Source organism: Temnothorax curvispinosus, unplaced genomic scaffold (assembly GCF_003070985.1).
Source record: "Temnothorax curvispinosus isolate PA1 unplaced genomic scaffold, ASM307098v1 QBEX01012990.1, whole genome shotgun sequence".
NCBI classification, from domain to species: Eukaryota; Metazoa; Arthropoda; class Insecta; order Hymenoptera; family Formicidae; genus Temnothorax; species Temnothorax curvispinosus.
Window position 1 is genome coordinate 930,401 of NW_020222770.1, and position 18,947 is coordinate 949,347.

General features: G+C 42.7%; 1 protein-coding gene across 6 annotated transcripts in view; it reads left to right on the forward strand.

Moving 5' to 3' along the window:
- Nucleotides 1-18,947, forward strand: part of LOC112463051 (protein vestigial) — a 45,740-nt gene that overhangs the window by 17,093 nt on the left and 9,700 nt on the right. For 4 of the 6 annotated variants that reach the window (XM_025029219.1, XM_025029215.1, XM_025029217.1 and 1 more), the window contains exons 3-4: nucleotides 14,032-14,479; nucleotides 18,411-18,534. In XM_025029219.1, the coding sequence (XP_024884987.1) occupies nucleotides 14,032-14,479; nucleotides 18,411-18,534 (572 nt within the window). The remainder of the gene's footprint in view (nucleotides 1-14,031; nucleotides 14,480-18,410; nucleotides 18,535-18,947) is intronic. The other 2 variants (XM_025029216.1, XM_025029220.1) reach the window with 1 other exon arrangement.

Sequence of the window (18,947 nt, forward strand, 5' to 3'; positions counted from 1 at the left end):
ATGTTACAAGACATATGCACTTACGTGTTCGAGACATAATAAAATTTTATTAAATATTTTAGATATAATTTTGGTATGTATGTCGAACAAAAGTAAGGAGATCTAAGAAAACAATTAATAAATATTTGAATTTCTATCGTTTATTTTACATTTCTTTGCGGAAGTCGATTTAAAATCTTTTTTTTTTCTCTTCATTGGAGAACTAAGTGTCAATCTATTGTTATTTATTGATATCTATTGACATCTATTTATCTTTGTTTTAACGGATCATTTTCTGTCTTCTTTGCGGGCCATTAATAGATTTCCTAATTCTTTCTCAAATAAAACGCGTGGTCGAACTATAGATGAACGGAGAATTACGCGATTTAAGCGGGAATAGTGCTGTTCGCTTTCTCGTGTCTCGCAGGTGGTCCGTTCGTATTCGTTAAATCTGGCTGGGGGCCGATACGAAGATAAACAGAAGTTACACCTCGGCTAACACGCGCGGGAATTAACATAGCTGTGCGCGGTTCGACGTTTAAAGGCCGATCGCATTTCCATACCGGTGCTATTCGGTCCCGTTCGGCCCGTCGGGAATCCTTTCCCGATGTCCTACGCCGGTCTATATTTGCCCTCAGACCGCGACCAGGACCCATTTATATCCCCTTATCCCTACATCTTCGCGCAGCAGGGCTCGAAGGCCCAAACTGCGCTTGCTCTCTCTTTCTCTCTGTATAGCTCTTCAACGTCCTCGCTTTCCACCTTCCAGTTTGTCTTTCGGGAAGATGAAGTGTCGAGTCTCTTGCCGTGGAACTTTGACCCTTTACTTCTGAAGTTAAGTGAGAGAAGCGAATGGCATCGACTTTCGCTTGGACTTTTTAGAACGCGAAATTTTAAATGATATAAATTATGTAGACTCTAACTTATCTAAAATCCCAATGTTCTTTAATTGAATTAATCTGGGAGTGCTCTTGATTCTTGATTCTTGGAATATTCTTGATCGAGAAGAGATTCGCGTGCCAACGCGGTTAAAATCATAGGATTTGATTCGAAAGTCTTTATATGCAATGAGAGTGTGAATTAACACGAATGCGCGCGACGTGCATGTCAAGCTCTTGACAAAATACTTGGCCGGCATTCGGCTTTATTAGCGGCTTGCCGGACATGATCGATGCAGATTCTGGCTGACGCGAATAGCTCGCGAAACCGCAACGCGCTTCGTAATTAGATGTATCCGAAAGCCGTCGACATTAAAATGCGCCGGGGGGACCTACTGCCGGTCTCGCCCCCTGCCCTCTCTCTCCCCATTCAGGATCAAAGGACGAGGGACGGATTTTGAGTTCTCGCCCGCATCTGTTTTTCATTCATTCGGCGCGAGCGTGTTGATTTCCGCGCGCGAGATTCCTCGCGTCTTCGTTCGCGCGCGAACCCGCGCCGTCCGGCCGCGAGCGGGGACGCGAATCTCGCCGGGAATGTTCCCTCATTAATAAAGAACAGAGGAAGAGATAAAGAGAGCAGGAGGATCGTCGTCGTCGTCGTCGTAGGCGCTCGCGCGCGTATAGTCCGCTCCGCTCCGCTCGACGGCAAACGCGAGCGGAATGCGCGCGGCGCGCATACTTTCATCAATTTCGCGTGTCTCGCGGCACCGCTCGCAGTTATTTCATTGACGACCTGTCGGCGCGGAGGAGGGCGAGAAAAAGAGAAAGACCGGGATACGCAGGGATCCGTGTATTTTGGGAACGAAATCCCGTAAGCGGGAGAACGGTGGGTATTATAAAAACAGCGAGAGTGTATATACGACGAGCGGCGATGTGCCATGCCGGTGCGTATTACGAAAGTTCCACCGCGAAGAAATTACGGAAGGGATAACTAACTGTTAAAGGGTGGATGGGGATGGAGTCCAACAACCATTCTCTCGCCGCGGTATCTCGTCTCTCGACTTTCCCCGGGATGGGGGAAAGTGCTCTTCATCGTCCGAATATCGAAGAGTTTGTCGCTTGGCTTGCTTCCACTCGAGCGAGAAAACATCAAAGCGATTCACCCACCTTCGTAGAAATCCCCCACGGCCCCCCCCCCCCATCTTGCTCTTTCCTCCCCCGACGGCGTAATAATCATTTATTATCCCGGCAAGTAATAACCACCGCGAGACTATGAAGTTACGGAAATTAGGCTTTGTTTAAAAATTAGCCACCCGTTCTCTTCTTGCCGGGTTCTCATAAACTTTCCTCCGCTCGCGCTTCATCAACCAGCCAATTTCCCCATTTTCGCCGTAGAGCCGAAAAACTTACCACAAAGCACCCTTTCCTCCGCGTCTTCTTTACCCTTGCCGCGCGTAGAAGTGGCTTACTGTTCGGCGAGAAGCGTGTAAGAAAATACACTGCTGCAGACTCTGTTAATTTTAGCCGTCTCTCGCTAATACAAGAAAATAAACGGATAAATCAATATTATTCGTATTTAAAAATATGTTAATTTTTATAAATCTTCTTTCACTCTAATGATAATTAAAGCAGCAAGAAATGAGAAAAGAGAATTTTCTTCTGTTTTAGGAAATATTTATGTCCGTGGATAAAAAATCGAGCGGATACAAAAAGACGAAAAGTGCATATCTCTCGCACTGTATGAAAGTACCTCGACATATCTCGTAACGAATGCAATTAGAGAGGCCAGCGATGGTTCAATTATCGTTAATGCGAGCGAGCTCGTGTGACGCTCCCGGATCGAAAGAAAGAAACCGCACGTGCAAAGAAAATCGCGAGCCCGATTAATCCGTAGTTGATTCGTTAAAACCCGGAAGCGCGACCCTGTTCGGCGAACTCTCCGTTAATTGTCTTAGTCTTCGATCGTGCCCTTCCCGCCTCTTCCTTTCCGCCTCCCTCGTCCACTAATTGAAATTCTTACCTAAGTACCTGCGCAAACACAGAATTCACTGTTAATTGATCGGAAATTAACTCATTGAGTTACTGCGCACGTTAGGATACGATGATCCGAGAGAATTCAAGGACTCAACAAGTCGTGGATCTAAGGTTCTAAAGAGCTAGGATTCCAAGAATCCAAGAAGAGCTGGGGCTTCACGGAAACCTGAAAAGTTATTAACGAATGGCGATAGTTATCGGTTAAATAAATTGTTTCCAGCAAATTGTACGCCGGATAAAAATGAACACCGTGTTGAATGCCGATTGAAATTTCTCTCTGATATTTCAAACAGTCTTTTATTAATGTTTCAAAATGGATAATCGATAACAATGTGAAGTTGCTAAATTGCGGTATTCGAATGAGATTAAGAGAACGGGTTTGAAATTCATAAACTTTTCGTATAGATAAATTATAGATAACATTCCCGGCAATTTTCTAATTTAAAATAATATTGTTCAGTTGAAAAAGGAAAGAGAGAAAGAATTAATTTTATTTAAAAAATCCCTCTATCATAAATTTCTACCGGCCGTATATCACGTTTTTTTTTCCTTTTTCCGTCGAGACATTTTGTTCCCTTCACCCACACACGCCGACCGTCAGTCTAGACGAGCAATTGAAGAAACAAAGGGGGCCGTGCAATTATGCCTCGCAATTACCGCGTCGCGTCTGCGCGCTTCAAGAAGCATGGCGGCCGCGCCGCGATGCCGCCGGACGTCTACACGCGTTTTTGACGGAATTATTTGTGCACGGAACATAAATCTCTCTGGTAACAATGTAGGATGCGCTTGTCGAACTGAAGCATACTCGGAAATGTCCATTTCTTTTGACTTGAAACAATAGTTTCCGCAATTGTTTGTTTATCCAAAAAATGACGAAAGTTTAATCTTCTGAGAGACAATTTAAAGATATATAAGCATAAATATGCTTTATTTTACATTATTTTCGAATACTGACTTTTTCTTTGTAAAATGCATTATTTAAAATAATTTTAGATACCGAAAAGTTCACAAAGAAAAAGTTATTTTGTTGTTAATTAAGTAATTCTCTTATCGTTATAAGAAAGAATTTCTTCTGTTTGAGAATCGAGCATAATATTCATTATTCAATTTTTTTTTTGTAAACCGGTTGTTATCCAGTAAATTTATCTGGATGCATCGCTAATCGTTAATCGATGTGCAATCGCGCGAAAGATAATTCGCGAATGGTTCTCTTATTTCATTTCCGATCCGGCGGGACATTTTCATTAGTCACGAGACGCGCCGGGCAGAGAGACACTGGCACTGCCCGATGACTCAAGGATTGACTCGGGGACTGTCGATTCGTCACTGTCAGCTAGTGCAATGTCACGAGTGCCGAGATGAGACGAGCGATTATGAGAGTGAAAAATGATCCGCGAAAAGTCTCGGCATTTCGTCCACAATTCCTTTTGGTGGACCATGATCGCCTACATATTACTATAAACGAGAAATTAATGTGCTTTCAGCTTTAAACACTATCTATACTTTGAATTTTAAGAAAACAAATCATTTCAGAGAAACGAATCAGATTATGAATATATTTAAAAAATTAAAAACTCGCATGTGATATAATTTGATATAATTATAATAATCTAAGACGAGAATTTACGAATCTAAAAATTTCAAAAATAAATCTCAGATATATTCTTCTCTAATATCTCTTTTCGCATCTACGCCTCCAATGGCTGCTGCTACGATTGCGTCTCTCTTTTCCGTCCCGGATCGATATAGATGTTTCCGGGCCCGTGGATCGAATTTTTCAACCATCGCCGCTTCTGGCTGGAATGCACTTGCCGCTTCGGGCTCGAGACGGTTGCGAGAGTTCAAAGGTTAAGCAGAAAATGTCGTACGTAGGCATGCCGAGGAGGCGGCAGCGGTCGGTGAAGATAGTCGAGATGAGAGAGAAGGAGCCGGAGGCATCGCGAGCCCGAGCTACCGGCGGAAGCTAAACGCATATTAAAGAGGCTCGTAAAATCATAAGCATTCCGCAAAATCCGCTAATACGTCGACGAGCCTCAATGTTGTTGGCCGGCGGCGCGGTGGGTGTAATGAATATACGTTAATTTCAATAGAAGCGACATGAGAGAGACGCGCCGCCAACACACGAACACACTCGATGGGGTTCACTTTGAAAATGACAAATTTGATGAGAGCTATCCGGAATGATGCACCAAACTTCATAAATGTTTTATTAGATACTATTTCTTCGGAAATTATTTCTTCCAAAATTCAAGATTCCTTGAATTTGATTTTACATTTAAATTATATTATATATACATACCTCGCGCGTACGAGTTTTGCGGATTTTATTTATAAACGTTTCCCGGCTTCTCAGAATCTAATTTCTTTGGGAAAGTCACAATTCGTCGTCAATCTTCATGTAGTGAGAATACTCTCATCATTCGGAACGGTCGTAAATGCCGGGCAATAGCTTCCCGACCGCGATCTCGAGATCGAGTGCTCGGCTCTGTCGCGGTGGCAGCGGCATTAGAATTGAATTGAATGAGGTTTTCCTCGAGAGCCAGTTTCCACGGAGCGGGCTCGTACGTGTCGCCATTGAGACGCCTTTTGCCTTTTTTCTTTCCCTTCTGAAGCATAGGCGTCGACGATAAAAATTTTTGCGAAATGAATAACGGAATTTTTTATAGATAAAATTTTTGACGTCGAAATGGACACGGTTTGTAACATCTATGGATATTTAATATCAGCACATTTAGCAATAAACAATTTATTTCTTTAGTAAAATTATAAGCCAAATAAATATAGAAATTATATAATAATAATATTTCATTTGTATGTAACAATTATATAAATAATTTTTTATATAACTTATTATTAAAGCTCAAGATATAATTTCTACTGCAATAATAATTTTGTTAAACATTTTGAGTATTAAAACGTAACGATGACAAATTAAACTAAAAGTTAAAAATATCAAATACGTCACTTAACATTTGCGCAAACATCAGCTTCGGGTTATCGGCACCAATGGCCAGCTACCTTCGTTCTACCTCACCAGTAATCAGTCGATCGATCGTTCGACTGATCGGTGTGTGCGTGATCTTGGTGAGCGTGATTTGTGTCCGCGAAAATTAATCACCGCTCCTCGCACGCCTTTATGCAGCGAAATCGGCGGCGACGCTTCGTAGAATCGCGGAAGCCACGCGACCTGCTGTTATTTATGATTGGCAACTGGACGCCATTACTTGGCGCAGGTTTCTCAAGCTCTCTAGTTGCCTTTACATTGTCACACATTGGCGTACCTACTATATGTGCAGAACGTAACGGTAAACTTTAGTAGGTAAATTACACGTATGTAAAATTAACAAAATTTTTAAATATTTATTTAATTATAAAATTAATTATATTTAAGCAAAAACGCATTTTTTCAATATACCTTGCAAATTTAACATGGAAATAAACATGACAGTCTACGAAGCTAGTCGGTCGAACTTAAGTGATGAATCTAATGACTTGAATCCTTCAACGCTTCAACTCGTCGCTGCAAGTCCGCTGTGAGGAATTTTGTGGAAAGTAACACGTTACAACGGCCGACAAGGTAGTCGTCGGAATTGTCGGGATATGCGACAATTATCGGCGCGACTTTGCCATATCTCACGCGCGCGTCACATGACGATCGAGTCGTAAGTCCATCGCCGTGCGAGGAGCCGTGCCGGGGCACTTCGCCGTCAGCTGCCGGCGGCAAGGTGTGCCGCAATGCGTTACATTCCTTGGCGCTGTTCTGTTTTTAGTCTAGGATCGCCATTCTTTGCGACACGCGCATTTCTACGCCCCGTGTCCGCTATTCCGCGCGCACGCGCCCGCTTTCAGCGACACGCATTCCGCATTGAGACATGGACATCTAAAAGTACTAATGATAAACTTTGTCCTGATACTCTTGGTAACCATAGTTTACCTTCGATATCAGGGAAAGTAGAATCATTGAAAGAAATCATTGAAAGTAGAATTACAAATGAAAGAAAAAATGATCAAAGTTTCCCAGAGATTTCAATGTGCACATTATATGCTATTAGATTCTTCTGAAATGTTTCCTCTTTGAGAAAAACGCTGCTCCGACAATGACGAGATTTGTAAAGACACGTATAGTTAGCTATTAGAGAATTCTCTACATTTCGCGGCAATAAGAGACCTCGATACATCAAGACGGAGTCGAGCGAGCGTTCCCAATATTTTTGCATCGGGGGCAATGGGATGCACGGAAAAAAATGATTGATCCGCAGCATGCAGTGAAGAAGTTTCCGAGTTATGCGAGAAAAGTTAGGATCGGTCGATTGGTAGTAGCCTCGCGCCGTCGTCGTCGCCGTCGAGCGTTCAATATTAATCGAGCCGCGCAGCCGTGGATCGCGTTCCTCGAGATCTCCGGTGTGCCGGCTCGCTCGCCGCTATAATGAATCAAAAAAACGCGAGTGCCGACACGATCGACGAGAATTATTCGTGAAATCTGAACGGTTACATCTTAGTATCCCGCAAGTTTATTATCCGCGGATAGTCGTAATTCCTCGGCGTAATTTTTTCAGAACCTTGCCACACCGTGGCCACGCGTCTGAGCGAAAATTACTTGCATCTCTTCCGAAAACGCAGTGGTCAGAGCTATCGTCGATTAATTTAAAAAATACGCATCGTTTGTCGAACAATGCGAGAAGGAAGTCACGTCGTGCTCATCTTTCGTAGCATGTTGAGTCAAGATTTATTATCCTTCGTTGTAATTGAATTGAAGTTAAGCGTTATCTAAACTTTTTAGGACAATGAAGATTAATGGATTTGTTTCCGTTTCGTACGACCTCGCTTTAAAAGCTCTCGTTTAAGAACTGCTCTCAGCTGCTGCGTCGCGATTCCGGGATAGATAAAAACGTGAGTAACACCGAGTCGAAGGTCGACCTCCGTTAAGAAAAAAGAAGATACCAGAAACGGTGAGAAGGCTCCGAGATGCGGCGGCAACGCGAGGCGCTTTTAGCGCTCTCTTATCAGACCTGATCCGATACGGTGTTCAGTAACGACGGCTACCTACCGCAGCGTCCTTGGGTTATACTCTCGCCGAACAGGACCATTACCAGCTTATTATTATGTACCTCGCCAGCTTATTGAAAGTTCGCGGTCGAGCACGTTGTCCAATAAAAACGCGATATTTACGTCCAGCTGCGACCCGCTGTTGCCGCGAAACTCTTGCTGTGCTCTTCAGCGTCGTTTCGCTAAAACCACCCAGCGTCTCTCTAAATTGTTTGCAAACTCGGAGCCAAAAATTGAATGTCTATTTCTAAGATGTTAAATCTTCGTATTGAATTTTTTCAATGTTTACTATGATCTCTACGATGTTACATTTTAATTTTTTTATATTGTTAAATTCTTTTGAATTTTTAGATTTCTATTCTTTCGTATATACATACGCGATTTAGAATTTTAATTTCTTATATTTTATATTGCCGATTGATCGGAAAAAAGGGTATCCAAAAGGTTTGAAAAAGATTATTCCAGGCGAAAGGGGATGAAGGACGAAATGAGGGGTGCGGAGTAGGGAGCCGGTAACAAGCTGCCATGCGGCCGTGGCGTATCTTGCAATTTGTTTGCCAGACACGGCCATTCATCGAGGCGATTCTCCTATCTTCGCGACGATGAGAGGAGTCCGACTGCGGGGATCGCGTCTATCGATAAGCCACGCCGCCGAGCGAACGGGCTGCCTTCGCTTTTAAGCTTAGTTCATTAGCGATCTTTCCAGGTGGACGACGCCGCAATCTTGCCGACAAATTACAATGAGATTGTGCCAGACATCACTATATGTCGATCCTACTGTGCAATTTCCGTTAAATTCTTAAAAAAAATACATTTTTTTAGAGATTTAATTAAAATTTGAGTTTCTAGCAAGAAATCTCGTTTCTCTAGTGATTAACCCTTAAATGCCCCCTAGGGTCCAGCGGACCCCAGACCCTTTACAATGATATTTTTTCAAATGTTCTTGCCAAAAATGGAGCTCATGCTCCCATTGATGATAGTTGAGTGATTGACATATCAGTTTGTACACTTAGCAGTACTCAGTTTACTTAATTTTTTATACTATGTTGAAATTGAAATTTTAACAATATAAGCATTTTATTCTCTTTTCTAAGCCTTGAACAACATTGAAAAAAATTTTCATAACTAAAGATAAAAAAATCAATGAGTAAGGAGACATTTTTCATGCTGGGGTTTTTTAGACCCCTCATGTCATTTACAAGATTCTTGATCGAGAGGTGTGGCATTTAAGGGTTAAACACTTATCTCAGATTCTATAGATTTCATTTGTCTTTTTAATTTTTTAAATGTTTACTATCCATTCTAATTAAACTGTATATTTGATGGGAAAGAGCTTATATCGAATCGCATAAAACATTGTGATAAGAGACAGAGTCTCGGATTCACGTGAAAAATATCGTACGGGAATTCCGACACCCTCCGAATAAACCACACTATGTGAATTTCACTCGATGGCATATAATCGTAAAGCCGATAAATAGAGCCGGATTCCAAGCGGGGCCTAACGCTTCAATTCAATCATACTTACGCCTCGTACTAATTAATTGAACAATTTATACCGACTCTCACGGACAGTCATTATCAGCTAATGTTGCGTCGGTGAAGATGCACACGCGTCAACCGGGGAGAGAGGGAGGGGGATCCCTTCGAGGTTCAGCCATCGCTCGTCTCAATTAGCACTTTACGCGAATGCGAAAAATGCCGGCCGATCATTCACGGAGATAACGCAGAAACGCGTGTAACGCCTCCTCGCTGCGATACTTTGGGCGACCTTCTTTTCGGCATCACCGAGGTGTCCTCCGTGTCTCCACGGTTGCAAATGCATCTCGCGATAAACGCCATGTCGCTAGATGCTTGAGATTCCTGATTTGATCGATCGTCACCGCGGTGGATCCTACAGACGCATTGATATCCTGTGCGAAAGTAACGAGAAGAAGTTTATTACGTTATCGTTACCAGCAATTTTTCCTTTATGATTCTACTTGTAACTATATCTTGGGGATGTACAGCATATTCTGCACACGATATATATAAATTTCTTCGGATATTAAATATCTTTTTACGACCTTTTTATATTTTTCAACTTTTACATTTTTTATACTCTTAGGTTTCTTGAACGCTTCTTGGATGCTGGGCGACTTACAATTAGAGTCATGTTCATTGAACGCCAGTCGTTTCAGATTTCCAATATCTTTGGTTTTGATTTCCCAGATCCCACGGGGGAATCTTCCTTTCTTCTTCTTCTTCCCTTCCTTTCCTCGTTCGTCAGTACGCTATTCCTGCCTCGCAATTCCAGCTAATCGCGTCTGCTTTAGCGTGTACCACCCGCTTTATCTCCCGCTGGACTCTGCTTCATAATAACAGCTAAGTGCTACCAGACGTCCACAAATGAGTAAACGGTGCACCACCCGCTGATAAGGGTATTCCGCCGCAAGGAGGAATCGCGCGTCGGTATCCGTTTAATGCGCTCCGCCGTAAACGCGCGAAGATACACCGTGAATAATATCGCCGGCTCGCGATATAAATGCAAACGCGTACGCGCGGTCCAGGTTTGACTAAAAGATTACCCCGCTCGTTACCGGCTTCGGCGTGCTGCTGGCTGTTCGTACACGAGGCGATAAATAGTGTCAGCTTGCGCCAATGTGACGTCGGGCTTAAGAACTGAACGCGAAGAGATTCCGTGGGAATCAAACGCTTGTCAAGCTTAGAAACTATCAAACCGATAATTAAGAGAATTAAAATACAAAGGAATCAAATTTGGAAGAATCTCGAGAGAGAATGGTTTAAACAACTGTTAGAATTTAGGATTCTGTAAAACTAAAAATTATAACAAGACACAAAAAGTGAAACTTTATTTAAATTGGGATACTTTTATATTGTCTTCTTCTTTTCTTCTTTCTTTCAATCTGATGGATTTTCGAGGGAAGAAACTATCATGTGTCATATTTTAGTACAATTGTTAATTAATTTTCTTTACTTAATAAGCTTAGGGACTCTCTTTTGCTACCGCATTACGAAACTCAGTTCAACGAACCTCAAATATAGAGGCTCTCGAAACTAATAAGCCTAGGATCTCAGAAGTTACGATCTGTGGTAGCTAGGATCTATACGATATATCGTAGTCCTTGTAGAGATCTATAAGACAAAAGGGAAAGAAATAAAGATGCGGCCTCGGGTCTTTCGTGAAATGACTCGACACCGGCAGGAAGGGCGAGACGGACGGTCGGGGAGGGTGGACGGGCGAGAGGGGGGGCAAGAAGAAGAAGAAGCAGCGAGCGGTGGCCGTGGAGAGGAACGGGCGGACTCGCGCTTTGGAATGCTTTGAAAGGCCGCGGAGCAGCTCTCTTGGCTAGAGAGCGAAGAGAGAAAAAGCAAAAGAGGAAGAGAGGCTGTCGGGGACGGTCTTGCTTCAATTAATTACCACATTGTCGTGCGGCCAACCGGCGCTGGATGTTCCACCGTGGTAATCTATGGAAGACCCGCTGCTCCTTGATTTAATCTCCTACGCGCTCTCGACCTCGCGAGCGGCGAATTTCGCGCGGCGCAATCGAACGGGCATCGACGTTAAATAAAAAGTTGTTAGAGAGAGACTCCGATAAATTTATCACGAGATAATAATCCGCCGATTTTTCTATACGTATTCTTCTCGTTGATATTCTTATATTCTTGGCAACTTTTTCTTCTGCTTTTTCCTCCCATATTCTCCAAAACCAAGCGAAGTTCTAAATATGAAAAAATAGAAACTGACTTTGGGAATTGATTCTCGATTTGCATTAATTGGTAGATCTCAATTAATAGATTTTTAGTCGATCCACATTGTCAATCCAAACGGAGCGATGCTATTTGCGTGTGTTATTTCAATAATTACACAAGCGCATAGTTCTCAAGCTGGTACTTCTGACGTAATCGCGCAAAGCAAATCGCTACAAGACGGTTGTGTATGTAGATTTGTTGCGCCGAGAGCTTAAAGCTCTCCTCTAGCTTTCATCGCGAACCGCCTACCAATCAGCAGTCGCAAAGGCCACGATGACAAGCGGATATACCTTCATTCGACGACGCGGACGCCTACCCCCGGGTCATCGCTCGTCATCACTTTGTGCATCATGGCGGTGATGTACTGCATTTCACCGTGAAACGGCCGGCGGGGCCGGGGGCCCGAGTTTATTGGCGTAGATAACGATAGCATCTCTCTCGCGGGCGTAGTCGTTCGTCTTTTTTCTCCTCTTCATCGTCTCCAACACCGCTCTCGTACCCGCGCACCCTTCCGCCGACCGGCGCATACATCACCGTCAGCTTATTTCCGTGCACCGCTGATGCATGCACGTAATTGGTTAGGCGGGGTAGCGAACGAAACGCTCGGCTCGTCGTTCGGTCGTTCTCCACCGACCGGTAGGCAGGAGAAGCACGATTCGCAGTGATTTGTTGGACATCGACACGCATTTTTGCTCCCGCAGAATCGAGGAACTAACTAGGTAACGTATTTTAATATAAAATCACTGTTGGGTAGCTCGAAACAATTATATAAATTTATTTTTATTTAGTTATCCAATGATTAAATAATTATAAGTAATAGACAAGGTTTCGATGATCTATTTAAGCATTTGAACTTAATTCGCTCTTTCAATAGTATATAAATATCATAAATATCTTTACAATTAAAATTCTCATCAAATTTTTGCTAAGGAAAGTTGTCTGAAAAATCGGACAATTTTTTTACGCCATTATCTAATAACTATATCACGGATGATGTTCGTTGCGGAAGAGCGCGAAGAAACCGAAAGGGTTGAATTAATGGGCCACTATACGGTGTCGAATTCTGGCGCGCGGACAACGTGGAAATCAATGGGCCGTTCGCCACCGTTCCCGTCGTCGACATTCTCTTTATAGCGCGCGAGAAAACGCATGGCCCTGATGTCACGCGGAAAATCCCGGCTATCGCCGTTAAAACGCGCTGGTATTTACGCGCTCGTATTTCTCTTGTCCTCCCATCAACACGATCACTGCGCCATGCGAGCAATGCGATCGTCGGCCACGCTCCTTGGCTCGCACGATTTGCCGCTCGAGAATTTCGTCGATCGATGACAATTGGATGCTGGACGGGCCAAAGAATAGAAGATGATCGAGAAATCGATATAGGTACGACGAAAATCTAGAACAGCGATTGTACGTTACGTATGCAAAATACTTATCGTATAACTACTTGTTGGAATTTGATCGATATTTTCGTGGGCATAAACATTCAAAATCCCAAAAGCGTTTATAAGAGAAATTGAAAGTTAGAATTAAAGAAGCGTTTAAAATGATTAAAAAAGATTATTCTACTGCAGTATTTAATTTCTTGGAATTTAAGATTCAGAATTTGTGGGGATTTTCTATTTTACTAGCGCTTTTCTCCGTTTTTGCTTTTTAATTATTGCTTGTATGATTAATTTGTCATGCTCCATGCAAACTGTACATCAACCTACTAATTAAACCAGTTAACTGGTAATTATTAACGATTGACCAAGTGCTGAGCGAATAACCGGTTAACCGGCATCGTTAACTTGTTAAACCGATAAACAGCGCGATCGCGTGTGACGTTCGCATAGAAGCAATTATGATTCTTCCTAACGAAAAATCTCTCGCAGTGGATTCATCCACCTTAACCTGTCACTTTTATTTAACCGCTGCATTTCAGTGCTGCATTCAAAGAGACAGCTGTCGCTACTATTTTATAGTGTAAACTCAAGATTATAAAAATATAGAGATAGAATTTTATAACAATCGATCTCCATAAGAAGATTGAAATTTAAAAAGTAAGCTTGTAGAAATTTAAAAATGTCATAATATAACTAAAAGTCATCGCGATCTGAAGTTCTCTTGTTTTTTTTTTTTTTAAATAAAAATAGTTAAAGTAATTTGTTAAATCACTTCGCCTAAAGTCAGCAAAATCTTTATTAGATGTATGTATGATAATTTTCGTATGTATGTATAATCGAGAAATCTTAGACTCATAAAAATTATAGATCACGACTTTCGAAGTAAGATTCTTTACAAAGTTAAGATTCTCAGAATCGACGATCTTGCATGCGAGACTAATTGCTTCCCATTGCAGCTGAATGTTCACCAAAGATCCCTGGAAGCAGCCGGTATCGAGCTTTGCGGCGCCGGCGGAAGCGTCCCTCAAGGTCAGCCGAGCAGCGCGGGTTCCGTAGGGTCCGCGCCGAGTCCTGCGTCCCCAAGGCCAACGCCGCAACCGCGACCACCCCTCGCAACCACCACCTCGCAACCCTCGCGAACGTTGGACGACGACAGATCGACAGACGGTGAGATGATTAATTGTCTCGGTTTGCAGCAACGTGTGTCTCGTCACGTGAACACCTGCGTATTAATACACCGGCTCGCAGGCGTGGGTGCCGGCACCACCGAGGACTCCGACGACGGTGAGAGCAGAGCGCAGTACGTTAACGCGAATTGCGTCGTGTTCACGCATTATCGAGGCGACGCGGCGTCGGAAGTGGAGGAACACTTTCAAAGGGCCCTCGCACACGACAAGTTAAAAGGTAAGACTTGATAAATAAAATTATCTCTCTCTCTCTCTCTCTCTCTCTCTCTCTCTCTATATATATATATATATATATATATATATATATATATATATATATATACATATATATGCATAGGAAAAAAACAATTAATTTAAAAAGTACATGTAATTGTTTTAAAAAATTATGAATATGGTAATCTTGTGAACTCCAATTGGATTGAAATTCGTTTTATTCATCGTATCGAATTTTGGAGAGTCCACCCTCTTTCCGATCTCAATGAAGTCGAAAGGTTTCGACGTCGAAACGTTTCCGAGGCGGGTAATAAAGTACGCCATTAGGCGGCGACAAGGCTAACAAGCCTCGTGACAATTGTAGCTCGCTCGTGCACTCGCGCCAACTTAAAACGCGGGCAGGGCAGGGCAGGGCAGGGCCAGTGGGGAGAAAAGAGCGGAGGTAACGCGTCCCGGCCGCAAAGAGAGAAAGAGCCGCAGGGACGAAGGGATAGGAGGGAAGATTGTCAGCACGCGAGCGGGTTTGGCAAGCGATCGGCAAGCTCATCTATATCGGTGTCGTTTAAGGCCGCATTTATCCCGGCTACGGTACGCCGAGGATCAGTTCAGTAGCCTGCTTAGAATTCAAGACAACACGACCTAATTGTTACGCCTCACCACCTTCCCTCCCGCCCTCTTTCCTCACTCTCGTCGTGCCCTCCTCCTTCTGCTTGCGCGCTAACTTCCCGCGACCGTGCTCGTACGAATGGTAAATTAAGAGCTTCGCTGCTCCGGGAAAAGAGGGATGGTGGAGGAGCGCTGAGGAAAGACATTGTGAGGGAAAGGAGGGCGAGGAGTGGAGAGGCGACATCGCGGAGACAGTTTTAGCCGCGGAATGCCGGGTAACGTACGTACAAGGACCGAACGACTTTGAGCCTAAACGCGCACGCTGCGAAAACAAAGAGGGAAAGAGGAGAAAGGGATGGCTCAATGGAGAAGGAGAGGGTAGAAAGAGAAAAGGGTTACTTTCGGAATTAAAAAGGAATTCGAGTAATTGGCGTGGAAAAATACGCCGGGTTCCGCTTTCAAGCAAACAGAAATTGTTTTGTTGCGTAGAAAGATAGAGTTATTTTTGGAATTGTGTGCAAAATGAAAGAAGTATACTTACATACCTAACTATACTTATCTTGTAATTAAATAAATTCGATATATACAAATGTAATATGGTTAGAAAATAAGATAAGAAAAACATGCATGACTTCTAATCATTTTAAGAATGCCTTAACTTTTCTTAGAAAAAAATTTTATATCGTGAAAAAACCTTTAACGCATTAAACCTCAATTATCTCGGAAACTTGACATGTTGGTAAAATTTGGCTCGCAACATCGTTTCCAGCACTCATAAATGCATAAGAAACATCTTATTTGGTTCGAAATAATTTTTAATTATAAATGTATTATTTTTATAGAAAGAAATTAAATTTTATTAAATAGTGTAATTAATTATTAGATTATAGTTAACAGATTGATAATAAGAAACTAATACTATCTCAATTATATATGTCCTGTTATCTTGAAAATATTTCGCTGTCCATTTTGCTATTTAAGGACGAAGGGTGGACGCGATTGCGAAAGCGGTATCGAGATTCGCAAGTCGTCGATTAAAATGTCGGCGTTTTCTGAAGTTCTGAGGAACACGCGGGTACTTATTGGCGAACCAGGCTTCGACAACCCTTTCTACTCGTTCCTCTCTTCCCCCCGTTCTCCTCCACATAGAGCGATACCCTTTCTCTCCTCGGTCGCGGCATCGGCAAAGAATAAAGCCGGCTGCAGACGGTCGACACTCTGTTTCTTTAATTGCGTTAATAAATAAAGGACAGTCGGCGAACCGGGACCGAGGCAGATACTAGACGGGAAAGAAGAGAGGGGCCGCGAACGGTCCCACGAAGTCCTCAGCCGTATCCTTGTCTATCTCGAGGATTAAAGGATCATGCTTGTACTGACAATACATGACAATACAATACTTTTCAATTAGCTCTTTATATTTTTCAAAAATGCATATATGTAACATTTTGTATATGTTAAACTGATGACGGGTAATTTTTAAAGATTCTATATTTAATTTTGTTGATGCATTTCTGTGATTTCAACTAAAAAATTTTTCTCAAAGTTCTAATTAATTTTTTTTATTAATTCTGAGAGAAGCTTGGTAGAATTTTTGATAGCATGACATTTTTCGTCCAATTTTCATATTTGGTCCTAACGAATATCGTATTATTAAGGAGAAAAGGTATACCTGTTGATCGAGATACAGTCCTGATTGCCGCTATTTGTACATACTTAACGGAAATTCATCGACCGACAGGCAGGAATCAATTTAATTTATAGCTAATTTGTAGATACTTTGGACTCGCGCGATTAATTAATTGCGCGGTGTTATTACCACACTATCGAGGGTCGTAACTCCACGCGTTATGACTCGCCCGTTTATGTAAGACCCGGTATTTCGACGTCGATTTACCGGTTAGACTACCGTCGTCGTAAAACGTCGTTCTCGTGTCAAAATCTATATAATAAAAGATGTCCGTTCGTCTGCTTGTCTATATGGCAACCGTAACCCATAAAAATGCGGTATCGCGACATCGGGTCGGAGAATTTCTTTAATGAAAAATTATTCCACGAATATACATGATTAGCAGCTTTCTCCTAACGGTGATTTAACGATAAATAACATATAAATTTGTATTGCACATTAAGTTAATAATATAATATATCGCTCAGTTATATACTATAAAACCTATAAATTATATTATTACGATACTATTTTTACCATTATAATTATTATATACGATATATTACGTGACATATTATTAATTCCATATTACCATCACTTTACGCGATTAATTAATGTAAATGTGACAATAATAATTTAGATTCCTTTTGACGAAGCTTTATTAAAATATATTTCGGTGTCGTTCCCACGGATTTCGAAGGGCTTCGCTAAACCGGCAGGCAGACTCCCACGGGATCAAATCGGCGGAAGGCAGAAGGGTACCGCTCGGTTGTTTTACAAGCGGCCACTCCGAAGCCAGAAGCTTGTCGTGTATCCTCCCGCAATCCTCTCGCGGTCCTCTCTCACGTTGGATTCCTCTCTTCTTTTCTTTTTCCTTCTTTTTTTTTTTTTTAATCCGTCCTCCGGCCAATCGGAACGCGCGCCCGAAGGTTGTGGACCAACGCGCGAGGTCGACCGCGCCGGTCCACGATTTATGCCCTCTAATTCCCTTCCCGCGCGCGCGCGCGAGCACACGATTTCATCTCCGGCTAAGTCGCTTCGATTATCTGCTAGGAGAGGCATACCGGCTGCTAATTTACTCCGCCGTTACAAACTACGATGATTTAGCCGGCCAGCGGCGTTATTTATTCCCTCTAGTTAGGAGTGGTTTCTGGTGGAAGCGCGACCGCTTGGAACTCGTTTTCCGGGGGGGAGAGAGAACATCTTCCCCCCGCGGAGAAAGAAACAACGAGTTATCGGTGGTATTCATCACTTAGGGATCATCGGCTTGGTACCAGTATTTATGGCGCTGCCTGCCTTGAAAATCGTTTTTCTTTTTCTTTTTCAACAACGTACGACTCACGCTTCTGAACGGGAGAAATAAGAATGGCGCGATATTTAGCAGCAAAGAATAAAATGTTCTACGATCAGATTCCGACGGAGAGGCGCCGAGACGTACGGGCGCGCTCGGAAAGGGTTACATAAACAACATCGGTAGGAACCTTCCGATGCGCTCTCCGATATTTTCTAGAGTCAAGATAAGAATCTCATCGGAAAATTAAAAAACGCGACTTTTCACTCTCTCTTTCTCTCGTTTTTTCTCTGAGAATTTATAAATGCACGTTTTCTCGCGCGAGCCATTAAAAGCGCCGCCGCTGTAAAACTGTTTTCTTTTTTATTGCAGAAAATATCTCCCCTATGTCCATGAGGAACTTTCCCCCTTCTTTTTGGAATAGTCAGCATCCCAGTGATGTCTACGAGTACCCGACGGATCCGTGGCATCCGCATTACCCGCAGTACCATCACAGGTCAGTGCTACCGATCGCTGTTGTCGTTTTCTATTTTTCTCTCTCTCTCTCTCTTTCTCTATATATCTCTCTATCTCTCTATCTCTCTATCTATCTATCTTTTCTCCGTTTTACATAAATGGCATAGCTTCCTTTCCCCTCCCCGTGCCTTAATAGACATTCTTTACAATGTTGTGCGACGGAATATCGGCGCCGTGTCCACGTCCCATTGATTCTTGATCGCGCGCATCGAGTAATTGCGTGTAACTCCAGCATCTCATCACACCGTAGAGACGTAAAACCGGGACCACATGCTGGGAATTTTTCCCGCGAGCGCGCCATCAAATGCTAACATAGCTCGTTAATTAGTGAGACGAGAATTTTCTAAACACGATCTTCAGTCATGTTGAATTAACTATTCGATAACTTTCATT